General features: G+C 36.1%; 1 protein-coding gene across 6 annotated transcripts in view; it reads left to right on the top strand.

Moving 5' to 3' along the window:
* The window catches only part of LOC109932714 (formin-binding protein 1), a 183920-nt gene extending 163722 nt beyond the window's left edge, over positions 1-20198 (top strand). For 5 of the 6 annotated variants that reach the window (XM_048613507.1, XM_048613509.1, XM_048613508.1 and 2 more), the window contains 2 exons: positions 1683-1822; positions 2907-8350. In XM_048613507.1, the coding sequence (XP_048469464.1) occupies positions 1683-1822; positions 2907-3085 (319 nt within the window). In that variant the 3' untranslated portion in view covers positions 3086-8350. Of the gene's footprint in view, positions 1-1682; positions 1823-2906; positions 8351-9693; positions 9738-10349 lie in introns of those variants that run through there. The other variant, XM_048613504.1, reaches the window with a different exon arrangement.
* The last annotated feature ends 304 nt before the right edge of the window (positions 20199-20502 follow it).

Raw genomic sequence — 20502 nt, 5'->3', positions numbered from 1 at the left:
TTTTGTAACATCCTTGAATCTGATACCAAGGAGACAGCAGCACACCATTCTGGAATTACATTTATAGCTACATACAACCTGTCTGTTCCCTGAACTAATTAATTCCTATCAGTATTCCTCTTCCTTTCTTCTGCCTCCCTTTTTGTACAGCTGAGCTGTTTGTGGTGCCAAAACAGTGACTCTGACTGCAATCACTTGGGGAACTACACCCTTGTCGCTTCTAAAGCAGAAAACATACTTGTGAGTGGCACCCCAGGAGACTCCTGCACTACTTCCTGCTCATCTTGGCTGCTTGGCAGACATCCATTCCCTTACTGTTGCCAGACCCTTAAGCTACTACGTGATCACCTTTCTCATCATGCTGTTCACATAACTCTCAGACTTGTGGATATGTCACAGGGACCTCACTGCCGTTCAAGGTCCGAACCCCAGAGCTCAAGTTTCTGCAGTCGACAGCACATCCTGCACATGCAGTCATTTAGAACTCTGTTGAGGTCCATGAGTTCCCATATATTACAGGCAATGCATTCCACTCAACCAAGTTGTTCTGCAATGTCTTAACTTTACTTCCCTATATTAACTGTATTCTGCCTTGCATTACTTATATTACTTTATTATATTGGCCTTGAAGAAGGCCAATAAGGGAAAGTCATTTCTGGTATTTCTCTGTTAAATACAAGTATAGCCACTCGATAAATGTTATGCTAATTTACAGTGATTTAAAGACAGCCCTAATAGTAGTTTCCTACAACCAATGAACCTGGGAAGAGAGTAGATGAAAGAGAAAGCATCTTGTTCCCGCCGTTCACCAAATCCCCCATTCAGTACACTTTAACTTCTTGCAGTAAACTTTACTCAAAACATCTCTTTTCCCTCACTGCACCAAATTTCTACTTTGAATCAGATTCCCAGATATACTGACATGAATTCTGTCTTATTCAAGCTAAGCCCCCCTTACACTGATCATGCACTCTTGCTGACAGTGCATTTTAAAAATCCCATTCTTGTATAGAGGTTTGATGAGTCACTTTCTAGCTGGTTCTTTTTCTCTCCCCTCAACCAATTAAATGTAGTGAAACAAATGATTGGTAGGGTTATTTCATAGACACAACCAGCCCAAGTTTTGATGCAGTTTAAAGTGTCAAGAAAGGAATCATGACTGGAAGGCATACTTTCTTGTTCCATTGGAAATCCAATCATACCCCGATGGGATAACTTATGCATTTGTCTTTACATCTAATAAATATGTGTAGTTTCAACCCATAGCCTGTGAAAAAGTAAAAACTACATTATACATGTTATTCTTCAGATCACCTCAAAAGCTTGTATTCTTACTGGTTCCAGTACTGTCTCTGCATAACTGTAGCAGTTGCAGCACAGATGGCAAATGTAGAGGATTGTAAGGATTCTGTTGTGCTATGCTGTGCTGCATTGGATTCCCTGTACTATTTTTGAAATAAATGATTCACTGTTATCTGGAGTAAGTATTTATTAATTGCTGTGACACAGAAGATATACTTACGCATATAGTGCAATAAATCCTCCATGTTGTTATGTGATGTTTCGTTCCCTTCCTGCACCATCTCCAGTTCACCTAATTCAACAGTTGTTTCTGCATCTGTTTTTGTATATTTTGTGTAACACTCTTCTATAGTTATTTTGTGTAATTATTTCTTGAGCAGCCCTGATGGTAGTTATACCGAAGAACAGAACCAGGATCCTGAATTAAAAGTTGCAGCACAGTGCGAGTTTGATGATGAATTTGATGATGAAGAAATACTGGCAGCAATTGGCACATGCAAAGCCATGTATCCTTTTGAAGGTATATATACATTGCAGAGGAGACTACTCCTAAGAAACCTCTTGTAATTTGTTATATTTCCTAGAGATCCAACAAAATATTATTTTGGAATGCTACATTTTCTCCTGCAGTTTCCCACACAGTAAATTCACTGACCCTGCCATGTGCCTGTTGAGGCTGGGGACTAAGTACGGTTGAAATGCTGGCCCAAAAGCAGACGAATCAATTAATCACTCCTCTCTAACCCTACTGGTTCATTCTCACTGAATTCTTAGGAAAGTATTTATTTTAACTGGATGTAGTGGTGAACTGTCAAGAGAAAGGAAAAGGATGAGAATCAAAGTTTTAGTTGCGCTTTTTAGAGATTCCAGTATGATTGTTTGCTCATTGATAACAGTGTGGAGCTGGAGGAACACAACAGGCCAGGCAGCATCAGAGGAGCAGAAAAATTGACGTTTCGGGTCGGGACCCTTCTTAAAATATTTCTGAAGAAGGGTCCCGACCCAAAAAGTCAACTTTCCTGCTCCTCTGATGCTGTCTGGCCTGCTGTGTTCCGCCAACTCCACACTGTGTTAAGTCTGATTCCTGCATCTGCAGTTCTTGCTATCTCTGATTGTTTGCTTATGCTGTTTGACAGGACGGTAAGGGTTTAAAATGCACACCAGTCTGTCATTGAACAAAAGGGTCCAAGTTTACTTAAACGAACTTGGGTTGGTAAGGGTGGACGCTGATCACAGGGAAAACCACCAGAAGAGTTAGCCAGAAGACAGTTTGGATCTAACAAGTATTTGCAGAACGAAATTGTCGTTGCGTAGGGCTGAGATGGCTGCAATATCAACTGAAAAATTGTGCAAATAATAGAAGAATATAAACCAAGTCTTTTCATGTGTTTTGTTTTAATTGGAATCAGGGGTCACAAAGAAACAAAAACAGCAACGTGCACAAATTTCCCAACTGAAGATAATTAACTAATCTACAAGTCTCAAGAAAACTCTACAGTTTCAAATCAAAGCATGCAAAAGAATAATCGAAAACATAAAGGAGTTTTGCCCAAAAGTGTTTGTTTGTGTTTGTCATCTCATTTGTGTCACTTATTTCAATTCAGGTCAAAATGAAGGAACAATAGCAATGGCAGAAGGAGAAACACTGAGCGTGATAGAGGAAGATAAAGGAGATGGTTGGACAAGAGTCCGAAGGAATGAAGACGAGGAAGGATACGTTCCAACATCCTATGTGGAAGTATATTTGGACAGAAATACCAAAGGTGCAATGACTTACATCTAATTTTAAGAAAACTTGAGATGAACGTTTTGTCGTAAAGGGCACACTCTGTGTTACACACAGATATGAAAATGCGACGAAGTGCAATACACAGGATCATTGTGCACTATGTAAACTTTTCTTTGAAGGATTATGTAGTAGGGAGAGAGAATATACAAATATTTTTTGCCTACTCAGTGAGATTACATTTGGCATGAACTTATGTCGGTGCCAATACTGGGGTTAGTTTATTGTGAACATTAATAACTATGGTCCATACCCACCCATTCAAACACCCATTTTTAACTTTGAAAAGTAAAATCACTTAATGATATCTTAGAAAATTTGAACATAATACTCAAAACAATTACATTAATTATATTCTGATTTATATGCATATTTTACTTAATTATTAAATGACTACTCAATTTTATTTATTAAACTAAATTTTAACTGCTTACTTATCAACAGAATCTCCTATCTACGCAAAGATAAGGTGTGTGCTGCAATAAAATCCCAATTGTAGTGTAGATGATTTTCAGTGGAGATATTTTTGCTGTCTTGCTGCTTCATTACTGGCATTGTGCTACGTTACAACATTAGTTACAGTTCAAAGTATTTCATTAGCTTTAAAGACCTCTGGGATGTTCAGGAATAATGAAAGGTGCAATATAAATGAATTTTCATTCTTTCACTTTTTCTCTATCTTACTTTCTGTCTTAGCGAATGGTTCTCAGTGAGGGCCATTTTAATTGAGGAAGTAGTTATTATTGAACATTAAACAATGTCAATTAAGAAAAAAAAGTCATTACTACACATTAAATTTCTCCACACTGAAATTGTATCCAGCATAAAATTCTCGATCAGGAATTATGTCAGTAAGCTAATGAATTGCATATCTATGTTTATTAATAAGGTGATGTTTTCTCATTAAAACATGGCACTCATTGCATAACTTGTACATTTCAGTTACTCCACTGTATTACAATTTCAATACCTTTATTACTTGACTGATTTTTTTTTTTAAAAACTGTTACTTTTAAATTTGATTCTGTTCATATTTGCTAAGGGTAATGATTATTATTCATTTAACACACCAGATATGCATCAGGCAGCAGCTTCGTGCGAACTATGTTTTACTTTAATTGATGTTCTTTTTCAGCAGTTAATCCACTTCCTTGTTTAAGAAAACCTAAGCAAAGTGGTTAACAGGTGTGAGTCAGAGTACAGAATGCAACTGCTTTGCAAATCAAGTCTGTATATGTACACACTGTCATTCTTCTGAGTCTGAGTACCACATTGGGAATGATTTGTTAAGTGCATGATAACTTTTCCAGAGATATTTATGTAGGATGGGTACCAGTACTAAATCTACAAGCTGAAAGTGCTTTTTACTATCTGTATATTTACTGGTTTTACAAGTTTGCTTATTTGTTTAATGCACTACTTCACTTTGTTTTATCTTTTTTTAAAAACAAATAATTCTAAAACAAATTTTGGTATACATTTAATGCTAATCAGTTGTAATATAATGAAGAATTTTATATGCTCAATGTCTTAACTCCTTATATTGATAGAAAGTGGATTTGCTGCCAAATCAAACAGTATACAACTATTTCCAGTGTAATTATTGTTACCTGAGCACTAAGCTCCATACCAGTTGCATCCTGTATTGGAATTTTCACAACACAGCAACATGTACATCAAATAAATAATTTATACTTAACGTCTGAGCAGGAATTACAGTTCACCAATGTGTTAGGAAATGGTCCTTTTGGTATCTTTAAATTATTCCATGTTATATTCCTATTTACAAGCTAAAATGATTGCATAAACAGAAAGACCCAGTTTGACCCAGCAATCTGAGGTAGAAGTGGTCCTGAGAAAGAGTTTCAGGATTTGTCCCTTATGAATTACCCCTTCTGATGTGAGTAATTTAAATCAAAAATTTTAACAAGTCTGGCAGCTTCTGTGAAGAGAGCAACAGAGGCTGGACTGTTTCAGGTCAGGTGGTGCTGGTGGTAGTAGTACACTCTGACGTGTGGCAGTGAAGTCACATAGGCAAACATCTCCAACAGGAGGGTCACTGTTGTTATAGACCAGACCACACCCCCTTCAAATATATCAAGGAGATTGCCAAGACCTAACTTTTTCTTATTTAAAGACAAGTGTAAGGTGATGTGTTCCAGATTAATTTGATTAATTACACTGTTTGGCTTTATCCTTACTCGACAGTTAAAATCCAAACAAAAGAGAAAATAATTAGTTTGATTTTACCTCTACTGGAAAACTTAGCAGAATAATAGATTATTTAACTACTAAACAGCAGTTGTTCCAATATATTAACATCCCATAAATATATCCTTGGCAAAGGTAAATTCAGTAAAAATAGATTTTCTCATAGCAGAGAGAACTCCAGCTTTTAGCTGTGACAGAGGGGAATAACAGCTTCCACATCCAGCTTTATGATCCCAGCAACTGCTGAAAGCTAAACTAACGTCCTGTGGGAGCCTAACTCCACCCCATTCGTGTTGCTTCTGTTGTTCAACTTTCTTAAAAAAAAACCCAAAGCCTCACAAGCTGTTTACTTTATTAACAGCTCATCACAAATGGCTCAAAACCTCTCCAAAAAATGGATGAAGTATGTCTCTTAAAGCCATAGTATTGTCACACTGTATTAAAGGTGCATGAAGTGATTCATAATCAGCCAACTACTTGGCTACCTGCATCCAGTCAATGGGTGACTACAGTTTTGGGATTCTGACCTCTTCCGATATTGCTTGGTAGCCTCCTGATACATACTGCCACCATTTTACCAGATCGTCTGGTTCCAGGCCCATCCCCAGGGGTCTAGTTAAATCTAGACCAGAGTTAATGTTTCAGGTTTATGACCTTTCATCAGACTTTCAAGTGAAAAGTCACAAGCATGAAAGGGTTAACTTTCTCTCTTTTTCTCTCTCTATCTCTCTCCCACTCTTTCCCCCACATCTTCCCCCTGCCCTTCGTCCCCTCTATCCGCGCCCCTCTGTCCCCCCCCCCCCCTCCCTCCTCCCCCTCACCCTCTCCTTCTCTCCTCCCTCCTTCCCCTCTCTCCCCCTGACCTCATGCTGTCCCCTCTATGCTTCCAGACCTCCTGAGTATTGCCCACAGTTTTGTGTTGCAGAATTGTGGCATCTGCCATATTTTGCTTTCATGTCACTAATTGACATTCTGCGATCATGCCAAACCCACATTTATGAATGCTGACCTTCAGCTGGCATTACAGAGCTTGTTATTTTGAGCAAATAATTGTTTACGACTTCATGTAATTTTAATGTATAGCCTGACTCTGGGTACTTCAGAAAATCAATATGTAATGCATTCCTGTTATTAATGTAAAAGTTTGTATATTTTAGTATACATGTTGCATGCTCTCTGTATTATCCTTCCAGCGCATTTAAGTTGCAGTATAACAGTACCAGACAATGGTTGATCAGTATGTCATTGCGGAGCAAGCATTGAGGTCAACGTGTTTGATAGAAAACTACTTTCTGTCGGAATGTATGTCCAAAAACTTGAACTTTTTTATTATATGAAAATATAGAGCCAAAATCCATTTTTAGATTTGTATTTTTGAACATGCTGGTAGTCCTGGTCAAAACCTAAAGAGTATTGATTTTGCCACATTCGTACTTAACCAATGTAAATGTTTCATTGTTTAGGTTGCAGCTAAGATTCACTAGATTGTCTCGTTTGAGATGGGCGTTGTGTGAGGATTGTCTAGAATGAGTCTTTGCTCTCTAGTTTAAAAGGATGAGAGGCGATTTCATTGGAACATGCAAAGTTCTTAGAGGACTTGAAAGGGTCAATGTGGAGAGGTTGTCCTAATTGGAGAGCCTAGAAATAGGAGTCATAGCCGTAGGATAAGGACTCAACTATTTGAGAATGAAATTATATTTTTTCATGAGGGTTGTAAATCTTTGGACTTGTATACCTTACAGGCTTTTGATGCTCAGTCCTCTAGTCGCCAATACACATTGGCGACTAGAGGAATAAAGGGGTGTGGAGATGGAATGGCAAATTGGAGTTGAGGTAGAAGATCAGTCTTACCTTGTTGAGTGCAGAACAGGTTCCTGTGGCCAGTTTCTGTGTGTGTTTCTTGTATAATGTTTCATCAGTGAATATCTAGTTTACCCAATGAATTTTCTAGATTTTGTAGCACAACAGTACAGTTCAGTGGATAAATAGCTTCATTGTTTGTTTTGGAATGACAAGCAATGCAAAGGTCAGATAGTACAGCTACTTTATGCAGATGTAGAATTGTTGAAAGAATAACAAATGTATATAAAGAATTCATTGTCTGGAAAGGTGTTTATTTTCAAAGTATTCAGTTTGTAAAGTTTCTGATTGCAAGTCAATGCCTCAATTCTTTGAAGAAATGGTCTGAAAGTGCTTCGCACTTGTGTTGCAGTTTAAATTGCAATATAGTATTATGTTTCAATGAAATTGAGCAAAAGCTTCTCTTTTTGCGATTTCTTTCAGGAAAGTATGGTGATGCGATTTCATGTTCTTAAAACAAATGTTTCATTCAACCCCAACCCATTTAATTCCCAGATCATGCATCACCTGTAATCAAGAAGATGTGCAGAAACCTGCTGTGAGGCAACTTCTTTAATAAGTTGCTGTTTATGTGACTTTTATATCCCTCATCTTGTCTTCTGGGAGATTTAGGAATATCTATTGAGCATCACTTCACTACAACATGTGTGGGTTTGCTCAGCAGAATGGGGGATTGAATTTGGATCTTATCATACATTGCTACTATATCTGTTTGACTTTCATTATAATAAAATAACTTTGTTATTTTGGACTGGGACTGTTTACGCCTTCTTGGAAGATAATTAATAAAGTAAAAGCTCTCATAAAAAATATTGCAACTTGTGCTGTTAGTAACCAAGCTAATGAATCCTAGTATTTACAGAGTTGGTGTGAACAATTCACGAAAACCTGCCAGCATTTAATTGCCAAGATTCATTTAAATTTAGTTAGTATTCAAGATAATCATTATTTGATTTATAGGAAAATGTTATAATCAGAAAGTTAGGAAAATCTGTGTATAGGTATACAAAATCAAAATGTTTGAAAAGAAGCATTTATTACTGTCAGATTGTGTCAACACATTGTATGATTTTGAATTTTAACTTCCAAAATTGAAAGTATCATACTTTGAAGCAACATTCTACTCAAGTTGATAGCTGTTTTTATTGTCAGTTATGAAATTCAAATGTTTATTAAAAAAATATCACTTAAGCTTATTTGTCTTGTTGGGACTATGACTTATTTGACTGTGTTCAAAAGATATATCTTTCAGACCAGACATTGTAGTTAAGACAAAAACACAACAAATGATATTGGATCTGAGAACCAACAGAGCATATATTGTGGGTTATGGGATCTATGACCTTTGCAAGGGAACAGAAGCCAAACTACCACTGAAGATTTTAATGCACGTGTCAACATTTTTAGATGACAAAATGTAATACTTTTTGGTAGGGCCCTTGATGTTGCCCATTTTGATAAAACTTCACTCAACTACCAGGAGATTTTGTGGATCCCGCAGTTCCTTGTTCTTTTCTCTACAGCAACATTCAGCCAATCAACATTAACTTGCTAACCAATCAGCACCCTTTCCTCCTGTAGTATTAGTTCTTGTGATCATTTTAAATTTACCATTCTCAAATGCATACATAATGAAAAGCTTTGATAACATGTCACTCCTTTCAGCAATATTCAAGTTGCATAGTTTCATTTTTTGACCCACCCAGATGAAGGACAGGCCTGGGTGGCACATGGAAATATATAGGTCAGGATTTCCTTGTGTATTGTGGAATTTTAATATGGCAGAGATTGCTGAGGAAGAGACCAGAAAATTAAGGTGGGAGTGGACATGCATGTGGTGGGGAAAAGTAGATCAGAAAGTTTAGGGATCCAGTTAGAGAGAGCTGACACTTGACTCCTGAATTTGAGAAACCTCGTCTTCTTCTAACCACCTGAACATGGCTATATGAAAGGTAAATTCAAAGTGATGCTGATAAAGGAGGCACACAGCTCTGTTTGATACTTGAGATGCCAAGCGACTTCCTGGGAGCAGGTTGGCTGTCTTCCCACACCCAATTAAAGCAAAAGTGGTAAAATTGAGGTTGAGATGTAGATTATTTTTAATCCTTAAGCTTCTTGCCAGACCTATACATTTTGGGAGGCCAAATACCACAAAGCATAATTAGTCATTGTTTTCAGAAAAAACACATCTGGAATGTCTTCTAATTGCATTTTTCACCTTCGTCATATCTAAAAGTTTTAACATTCTTCTCTTTCAGTCCTCTGCGGGCAATCCTGTTGTGTATTCCTAGATTTTTTTTGTATTAAGATTTCAGAATTCTAGCACTCACTGCTCAACCTTTTCCCTCTTTTAACTGGAGCAAAAAACACCAGAGGTTTCTAGCTGGACCTAAGTTCACCTTTTTCCATCTTTGAATAAGTTCTTGTGATGTATATTTTTTAAAGTAGTATTGACCTGTAAGATTTCTATAATATTCCTAATTTAGTTCATCATGTTACTAACGTGTCTTTTTCTACCTCTCTCTGGACTCTAGGTACCTAAGGTGGTGCGCTGGTCCAAGAATCATGGGGCGAGCTGGTATGCAAGGACACATTCTTCTGCTTAACTATTTTAAAAATGGAAGATTAGCTGAATTATTGATCTGGTTTGGTTTTTAATGATAAAACGCAAATCACAAAAGAGAGGGGCAAAAATACATGAATAAAAGGTGCAAGTGCCTGCTATTTATTTTATGGCATGCCATCCATTGCTCTAATTAACTTGGCTACTTTTCCATGTTAAAAACAAAAGCAGTTTTATGATGCATGCCACTGTTAAATTTGCTTCCCATTTTTAAAATGAAAGAAACAAAAAGAAAAGTGAATTTTGAAATCAACTTACCAGAATACATGTACTCCATGACCACAGCAGCAACAGTGTACTGTTTTGGGTAACTCGTACCTAAAATTGACATTCAAGTGTAAAGTGTTTCTCGAGATTTGATGGGGGGGAGCAGAATGACTCTCTTAAATCCATTTATTGTACTATACAACAAGAGAAGCAACTTCTGGAATCACCACAAAACATTTCTATCTTCCATGTATTTAGGTAACCCGAATGCTGCTCTCCACAAAGTTTCTGATTTTCTAACTCATGCATGTGACTTTAGAAACATCAAGGTTTTTTTTAAAATGTCACCTTTTGTTACAGGGTAAATTCATGCTGAAAAGGCCATATGTGGTTTCCTTTCGTCAGAGATAAAATTGTGTGTAGCGTACGGGAGCTGTCAACAATTCATCTGTAACTACCCATTAAGAGAATTGTAGTGACTATTCACCTATTCTAAATTTTTTTCTAAAATTGAATTTCCAAATAATTTGTTGTTTATTTTCTTCCTCTTCTCAATCTCCATTCATTCCCTGCCAAAACAATCCATAAGATTATGTATATTTCTCAAGTTGTACCCATTAATATTCTTCAAATAAAATGCCAGAGGCATTTGTGCCCATGCATTAATGCCATATTATTTAGTCACAGCCACTTAATTAGCTATCATGATTTTAGATCTTTGTATCTACCGCAAGTATACTTGATTCACATTTTAGTGTGAATTATGTTGTTTTTGTCAAAGCATGGAGAAATTGAAATTAGACCAAATCAGGCTTGCTAAATGTATTTGTGGTCATGTAATACACACATCTGGTATGTGGTAGATTTCTCTGTTACCATCACATTATTATTATTTGTTTATAGCACTGCCCAATATCAGACTTCAGTCTACATTTTCTTATCTGCATGCTCGCCCTGTTGCTCTACCTGTGCCCACCTTCTGAGGGTCACTACTTGTGACTCAACAGCACATTTTTCTTTATTTTTGTTTTGTTTGCTATATGATATTGAATTTATGGTCATGTGACCCTTCGCTTATTTTATTTTCTTGCATGTTTACCTGTGTGTTTTGTTGGAGTTTCTGCTGAATGGTAGTTGCATTCCCTAAGGCCGTCTCCAAGCCACTGCCTGCTAAAATATTTCATAATGGGGTTTCAGCTGATTATGACTATTTTCTCCACTTCAACATATCAAGAAAAAAAGTCAAACAAATTAAAGTTAATAGATTACATTCCCAGTACACACACAGCCAGGAATGATGGATACTTAGAACCAAATTATTGTAACAATGTTTTTGGCAGAGTTTTTTCTTTCATTTTAAAAGATAATCCAGAGTAGAGAGCAAATTTTTAATATTCTCTTTCAAGGGTCACAGTTTCAAGCAATGACTTTACATTGCACCCTGCAATGAAGGGACAACAGTGAATACCAATGAGCCCACAGTAAAATGAATTGATAATAGTGGTCAAGGGTGAAGGGGGATAGGGTCACTTTTAAGACCTTGTACTTCTAAGCCTTGTACTGTTCCACGTGAGGCCTGTATGCAACCTGCTCTCAGGTTAGTTGTATTTTGTAACCAGCCACTACGAGCTGCTCAAAATATTTTTCCCTTCCTATCAAAACAAACCTGATTTCCATTCAGTTTCTTCGTATAAGTGAATGGCTGAGTTTGGAAACTCGTTTCATTGGAGGAGATTGTATTCAAGTACATTCATATTTATACACTCCTTTACACAGTATTTGCAGGCCCAAGACGTCGATATTAACTTCACCAAATCAAAACTCCACTTTTTTGCCCACTCTCCATAATTCTCCAACCCATTACTAATCAAAAATGTTTCGGTCTCCTCCTCAAATGTAGCCTAGGTCCTGGCATCCAACATATTCTAGATAGTGAATTCCACAGATTCAAGACCCTTTGAGAGAAGTAATTTCTCCTCATCTCTGTTTTAAATCTACTACCCATTATCCTAAAATTAGACCTGTCATTTTCAGATTGCCCCACGTGATAAAACATCCACTCTAAGTTTACTTTGTCAATCCCCTTTAGCATCTTATACACCTCAATTAGATCTCCTCTCTTTCTTGTAAACACCAGAGAGTATAGGCCTAAATTGCTCAATCTCTCTTAGTAAGACAAACTGCTCATCTCTGGAATCAATGTAGTAAACCTTCTCAGAACTGGCTGCAATACAGTTATATCCTTCCTCAAGTAAGTGTGCTACTGCCGATCGTTACCATTGATGGCCAAAGTAAAAAAAAAATTACTTTTAAGTGTATATCCGAGCAATCAAATTGATGGTTCTGAATTCTCTGCATAGGTAATGATTTGATCAATAGTTCTATTATTTATTCAGTTATCAAACCTAATTAAGCTATCCAAGAAACTGCTCTCAATTGTAGTTGTAAATCAATTAGTATAAAAATATATAAATTAAAATCTCTGAAGTAAATTCCACAGTGGAGTATTTTTTTCAAATTCAGCTGATACCCTGTGTTTACATCAGTATTATAAATACAACAGTTGCAGAAAAACACAAATACCTCATTGATTTATTTTCTAGCAAAAGTTCAGCTTCATGTTGGGTTGCACAAGCTTTTGTTACTTCTTCCAAATATGTATTTTTCTACCTAATTAGTAATCATCAAGATTTATTGTTTCTATTCTAAAATCCATTTTTCTTTAATGGATGCATGTTTATTGCAAATCTTCTGTTTGATGTCATTGCTCTGACTTTGGGTGATTAGTTACATTGAAGTTAAGGAAGCCGTAGTATCAAAGTGCAGGGGAGGTACCAGACTGTCTGGTGTCTCAGAGGATAAACTAACTAAGATTTAATAAAGTGTATTTTGGGAAGGTGATGGCATGGTGGTAATGTTTAATGTTCTGGCAACATCGGTTCATATCCCCCCATAGTAGATAATGAAATTTGAGTTCAATATTTTAAAAATTCTGGAATTAAAAACTACCCTAATGGAGATCATGTAACCTCTTTTAATTGTCATAAAAATGCAACTGGTTCATTACTGTCCTTTAGGGAAGGAAATCTGCCATCCTTACCTGGTCTGGCCTACATGTGACTCAAGATCCACAAATGTGGTTGATCCTTAGCTGCCCTCTGGCTAGTCTAGCCACAGGTGTTCACATCCTATAAGCAAATAAAGAAAAAGGACTTTATCTAGAAGAGGCCACAATTCAAGTTTGAAAGCTCCAGTTTAATGTGGAAATTATAATTTGCTTTATCATAGAATCCCTACAGCATGGAAGCAGGCCATTTGGCCTATTAAATCCACACCACCCCTCCAAAGAACATCCTACCCAGACCACCCCACCCCCACTCACCCGATCCTATCCCCGTAATCCTGCATTTCCAATGGATAACCTACCTAGCCTGCACATCCCTGGGCAATTTAGCGTGGCCAATCCACCTAACCTGCAAACCTTGGACTGTGGGAGGAAACTCTCACAGGCACGTGGAGAATGTGCAAACTCCACACAGACAGTCACCTGTGGCATGTTACTGGTCATTTTTTTAAAAATTAGTAAATTGAATTTGGACCAGATTAGCACTAAATATGATGGTGTTTCTCAGAAAACATCACTGAAGATTCAACATGTTTTAATTCAATATTATTAAATGGTCCAGAAAGTGTGGTAGTAGTTGTGTAACATCTTGTTAAACCAGCTAAGGTTGAATATCACAATAACTGTTTGACGGGACTTCAAGCATAATCTTACATCGGGAAACCCTACTAAGATGTACGGGTATCTGTCTGTTTCTCATTTAGAACTATGATAGAATCCCTACTTCTTGTGTCATGTGAGCCCCGTCACTTCTTAAGAACCTTTTGAACTTTGGGATGTGAAGTGACAAGCTCTTCCTGTGTTTCTCACAGCAGTCCCATCAGTTGAACCAACAGATGTTATGTGAAAGCATTGTGATTTTTGTTTTGTTGACTCCATTTCCTTCCTCATTCCTATAGAAAGGATGCATGAACTCTTCTAATAGTGTAGCAGGGATAAGGAACATGGTCTAAAAATGAACAGACCATAATCTACAAGTGTTAGGTGGGAGCAATGACTGGGAATAGTAAGAAACATATCTTTGCCTTGTATCAAAATGCCAAGTATTTACCCAGAAGAACCTCCATCATTGCCTGTTTTTAAATAAAAATAATATTCTAGTAAATTGTAACCACTTGCCTTGGATAAATTTTATTTACGAGTTTTTACTGCCAGGTTTTAAGTGTGTTTTGTACCGTTTATTAAAAGCACTTGACCAAATAACTCCAAATAACAACATTACAGAATTTCACAATGGATCATGGTGGAAAATGAAAATGATTTATCACTAGGTGAATTAGGTTTAAAAGTAGATAATATGGAAATTATGGATCTGTATAAGATGGAAATAGTAAGCATTGTGGAGTTTAGTCATGGGGGAATGATGGTGAGGTATGAATAAAAGTGAGATTTAGCTTCTGTTAAATTGTTTACTGGAAGAAGGTAGCCATCAGATTTCTTCAAGAATCCCTGAGATTGCTTTCAATAAACTTGACTTATTTTGCTGTTTCTAGCCTGTCCTTATCAGTGAACATTGAAGAGGTGTTGTAATTAACTGGTTTGCTAATCTACAATGTCCCCATAATAGTTGGGTATTAAATGCAACAAAATTAAAGGAAAATAGCTACAGATAGCAATGCGAGCAAAATATTTAGTAGTCATTTTAAAGCACAGTCATTCAAATGAAGATTGAAACTTAAACATAGCCTAGCAATGACATCAGATAGAATGAAACACAAAGAGCAGCACTAAATCCAAATGAACTGTCTGAAAGGAATAATGCACATGAATGGCCAATGAGAAAAATGTGAGTTATACTTATCTGAATGTTTTCCTTTACGTAGAAATCATTATTTGTAACTGAAAGCTGCAATGAAATGCTAAGATTTTTATTATTTATCGGACTGACTTAGTCTCTGGATGACTTTAGCACTAGTCTTTATGCTTGCTGCGATTTGTGTATTTCAGTTTTGGTTTTCATCTGTCCCACTCACATGGAAATGTGGAGGCATTGTTTTAAACAACTGCTTAAAAATTAATGCATTTTTCAATTGCATTTGGAAATTATACAAAGGGCACTGTCATTTATTTGTAGAATTGGAACTCTCCTGCAGATATAGTGTTTTCTTTGTAATTGGGGAGCTCTGTGCAAAAGGCTCTCTGAATCAAGAGATATTTATCTGAAGGAGAGTAGTGGAGGGGAACATTCCGTACCTATAGCATCATCAATTTTATACACCCTGATTGATTATGGTGAAAAATTAGTTTTTCAACAAACAAGTTGTGCTGTTACTTATCAAGAAAGCATTCAGAAATTATGTGAAACAATTCAGATTTATTATTGAAAATGAAGCTGTTGTGCATGCATTGAGTTAATGAATGGACCCAGTCAAATTAACACATTACGCTGTGGGACAGGAGAACCAAATCGAAAGTGGATGAAAACACACATTGCTTTGTCTGTTTGCTGACTGGCACTGTGTGTGGCTTTCTATTTTTGCGTTGTACACTTATTTTGCACATTGGCCCTCCCCCAGGACCTACAAATCTATACTTGCAATCTTTCCTAGAACATGTTAAGACTTGTGTTTTAATCCAGCAATGGAGATACCAACCTGTCAAACTCACCAAGATGTCTTATGTTTTTCCTCAAATCACTTGGCAATTGAAATCTAGGTCTGACTTTTGGCAACTGAGAAGAATAGCTCAAGTTAGAAAATTTCCCGGCAAGACTTGCTGGGCTGGGAATAGAGTTAAAATGAAGAAAAATAAACTTTAAACAATCTTACACAGCTCTCACTCTTATACTTGATAGTGGGGAGTAAACTGCCATTGATAAGATGCATTCAATACATTAAAGTCTCTTCAAATGTTTGATCTCCTCTAAAAACAAAATTCTGTTCAATGGCATCAAAGTCTTTTATAGCCTCTTTGAGCTGTCAATCAAACTGTGAAACTGAGTGCTTGCTGAAATAATTGTAGCTTTTTAAAACTCTGCTAAGCATTTGTAATGAAATAACGATACCCTTTTTTTTGGAAACAACAACAAAGAACTGTATGAGGCTGCATGACATGATGCTATGTAATCTAAACCTATCAGACTCTGAGAATTGCACCTTGCTTTTTTAAAAAATGTTTAGGGTGGGGCATTTTAAAAACTTCAGGTTATAACAGTCATAATGACCTTACCCACTGTTCGAGTGTTTGTGCCATCAATTTTGTCTCCCACAATGATAGTTCAGACTTTTGCGACTGCCAAAATTTTTTCAAGTTGAATTCAATACTGAGTACAAATGGTCCTGCTGAGTTCAAGTTTCTGTCCTTCATGATTCATGTCATTCCTTTCCCCCTCGCAGTAAGAATTGAACCTGTTGGAATAGGTGGGATTTCTGTATCTGACTCCTACCTGCCATTTTTAAAGATCAAATGTATGTACTCAAAACAGTTTCTTTAAAGGCCAGTCTTTGGATGGCAAATTCACTGGACTTTTCCAACTTCATGTTGGTATCGAAAGAAGCCTAACATGTCAAAATAATCTTGCTCAAAAAATGAGTTAAAAGTCTAACTTCTGTTTGATTTCTTACCAGAAGTTACAAGGACTCTAATGCTAATTAATCCCCAGTCCTGGTTGATACTAATCAGGTGGTCAGGTTTCGATAGGAATTTAATAATACATCCAGGAACAAAAATACCAGTAACAATAATATGAACACATCTAGGTAGAGGGGCACAAATTTTATTGTTTAAAGCGTTTTACAAGTGCTAACCATGTCCAGTTATACCATGTCTAATGAACCGTTTAATGTCACAAGAAAATAAAATAGTTTTCAAAAGGAAGCTCTCTGATGGTCCTTTTAATCTTTTGACTAAAATCAACTGTCTTAATACAAGTCAAACAAAAGTTCCACTCAGATTATGTGTTAACGCGTTTATACACACTTGTTGTGAACGTTATGCGTGTGGGTAGTCATCATGGGCTATAAGTTTTAAAATAATTATTAGATCATCCGATCTTTAACAGCGTTCAGCTGTTAATGTTTCACGAACCTTAACATGCAGAAACCTAGAAAAGATGGCAAGTATTGAGTACTGAATCTGTTAGCTACCAGTTCAAGTTTACAGAAAACTGCTCTTCACAAACTGATACAATATCAACTATGTTTAGAATGCACTATACAACTATCAGTGATCAAGTTCTAATTTCAGATTAATTTCAGGCTAAATCAATAACTGTTAAGAATGTCTTGAATTTCACAATATAATTCTTGATTGACAAAATATTATTGTCAGACAAAGTTTATTGAATATTTACAGTATTCATGATGGACTGCAGTAGTATTTGAGGAGCAGTAGCAAGTAGAATGTTTTCGAAATGACTGTTGTTATTTTTACTGATGAATTCAGGAATCTTATTTTAGCATGTGCATTAGCTGGCATCAGAAATTGATTAATTTTGTGCTTCCTCACAGCAATACCATGGTAACTTGTGGAATCCCTCCTTGGTTTTTTCTTCCCTGTAGATTCTTGTTATGAGCCAGAAAAAGTAATGTTATGATTAATGGTTTACTATCTTTTAGTCCCTTTCATTGTGTAAATATTTTAGGGTCAATCATTCAACAAAAACTTTGATGGAAAAGCAACTGGTTTTAAAAAGTTACTTCCTTTTTTGGTTGAAGATTACAGATATTCGTTGGTTAAATTTTTATTTGTTTTTTAATAATGTAAATCCTTCTTAGCCATTTTTGACCTCCAGAAATAGCCAATTTAGAGCCTTAAACATGGCTTTTTAATTTTTTTATATAAATACTGTATTGTGCACTTTTGTTATGCCTTGTTTCTGAGCACTGAGTTAATATTGTTCTTATAAACATTTTACCCTGTACAATGTGCCAACATGAATGTTCCAATTTATACAACTGTAAATGCTGTGCTTATTTTAGATTTTGGGGAATGACGTTGATGCCCTCTTCCATATACAATCCCGTATGTAAAACATGCTGTCGGTATCCACAAATAAAAACAAGTGCTGATTATATCTGAATAGGAAAGGCAGACAGATATTCAATCTAAACTATTTTTGTTCTAAATGTGATTTTTACAGGAAAATGTGTTGTTCCAGGTCTTTGAAGGAGCAAATTGGTAGAAAACATTAAACTGGTGGTAGAGGCATTTAACTTGATTTGAGCATTTGTTTACAATTAACTTTTGCTGATAAATGTATAGAAGATGAACCACTAATCTCTTCTTGGAGATACCCATACTATCTTTTACATATCTCCAATTTGGAGTTCATCCATACAGACCTAAAAGAAAAGCCTTGGGACTTTTGTCTCATTGCTCAGTAATATGAAAAATGGAAAAGTTAGGCAAACTGCTATCTTAAAGAGACAGGTCATCAAGTTGACTGAAGTCATTACACTCGTCTGTCTGGGGTACAGAGTGAGCAGTTACAGTGTGCGAAAAGCATGAAAATATTCCAAATATGTAAGGCCATGTGTGAACCAAATTGTGTTTTATTAAAATTGGAATAAAAATCACTTTTTTTAAAATTCAGGATTTGGTAGGAAGTGGATGTTATTGAAAAGGATTTTAAAATTGAACGCAACAATGCAAAAATGCCTCCAAAAAGACCACCAGCTTATTATTGAATCTATTAAGTTGAGAATCAAATTCTCAGTAATCTTTCATAGAAGTGGACATTTGGTCATCAGCCCAGTATGCAGAATGCTTTCAGATTCTTCTGTTCACCCCTTCATATAATCACCCCATGACAGTAGGGACACAAGACTTGATAACAAATGTGAAAAAAAACTGTATTTTCACAGACCGGGAAAGTACATTAAGAAAACAGTTACATATCTAATATTTTCAGTAAAATATTTGAAATGTTAACTGTTTTACGAAGCACTGTTCACTACCTTTGTCACCAGTGTAGTTTTGAAGTAAGCTGTCTAGAAATTTCTCACAGTCAACTAGCCATGAAGGGGCAATTTGATTCTAGCTCACTGGGCGGGAAACCCACTAGATCAGATGGAACCTTGATATGACACTTCACCTAAGATTATTTATAGGTTTCAATGGAGAGTAAAATTCAGGAAGGTTTAAAATCAATATTGAACCAATCCAGTCATTTTCCTAAATGAAGGAAGAGGCTAAATTTACCCCCACTGAGTAGGATATAAAATCAGCAATCAACTTAATTCCCAAAAATCTAAAGAAATTATAAATTGAAACCTCTTCTTTCCAACTCACTTATGTTTTAAAGGTGTTGTTAAAAGTTGTCAATGATTTTCATCATCAGCAAGAAAATACAAGAGCTAAAGCCATTGAGTTGTCCTCACATTGCCATCCTATTTGGTCTTGGACTTGCCAATACTTGACAACTCTACTCTTTGTAGCATTCTGATAGGGCACAGCAGATGGCCTGATGTGATTTGTTAGGAATGGACTTGTGAAGCTGCAGATAATATTTGAAGTGTACAAGATACGCAGTTTACTTTGAATATTTGCTGAAAGAATTGTAATGCTGCTATCTAGAAGCAGTCGACTCAAATAAAGGAAATGGAGCAAAGTGGCAATTGAAGATCAAAGAGCCTTTGAGTGTCCAGAAGAAAGGAGCAAAACTTCAGATTAAGCAATCAGCAATCCTCAGTGAAAATAAATCTACAAAATATTTACATGTTAGTCTGTGATAATAGAAAGCTTGCACTTCAGCTTGTGATTTAAATGTTTTTGTTTGATTCTTCAATGAGTTTCGCCAAACATGAAATGAGTTAATATTGTCATAAATGTAACTTGGTTTTCATTTCCCTTTCTAATGGTTTAAATGAATAAATCCTGGCTTGAAACAAATAAATGAAAAGCTTAATTAAGCAGCTAATTTGAAAATGTAAAGTGTGGACTTCATTTCCTGTTGTTGAATTAGAAGCTGGTGATAAAACTACTTAGAATGGGAGAGACAACCTGGCAGATACCTGAACTTTATTTACATGCATGAAAATTAAAGTATTGTATTTCATGCAAAATACCTATAACATTTCTGGTTGACTGGTTCAAAGAAAAATATACTAAAGGAGTAGGAAATGTACAACTCAAAAGCAAGAAAAACTGTTGAAAAATAAGGATGCAAAATTGCTAAGGATTAATTAAAGTAAATAATCCTAAATGACTTATTTTTATTTGCCTACAGAATAGGCCATCATGTGTGAGGCCAGCATTTATTGCCCATCTCTAATTATTTCACTACCTCCGTTTTGTTTAACTGCTGCACTACACATGGTGTAACCCACATACTAAAAGAGCGTCAATATCATTCGGAGTCAGAATAGTGTTCTATTTGAGGGAATATAAAGTGATAGTCTTCCCATGCATGTTCTGTCTTTCCCCCCCTTGCGGGTAGATGTTGTGGTT

The sequence above is a fragment of the Rhincodon typus genome, chromosome 28 (assembly GCF_021869965.1).
Source record: "Rhincodon typus isolate 14 chromosome 28, sRhiTyp1.1, whole genome shotgun sequence".
Classification (NCBI taxonomy): Eukaryota; Metazoa; Chordata; class Chondrichthyes; order Orectolobiformes; family Rhincodontidae; genus Rhincodon; species Rhincodon typus.
This window is presented reverse-complemented; position numbering and strand designations above follow the sequence as displayed.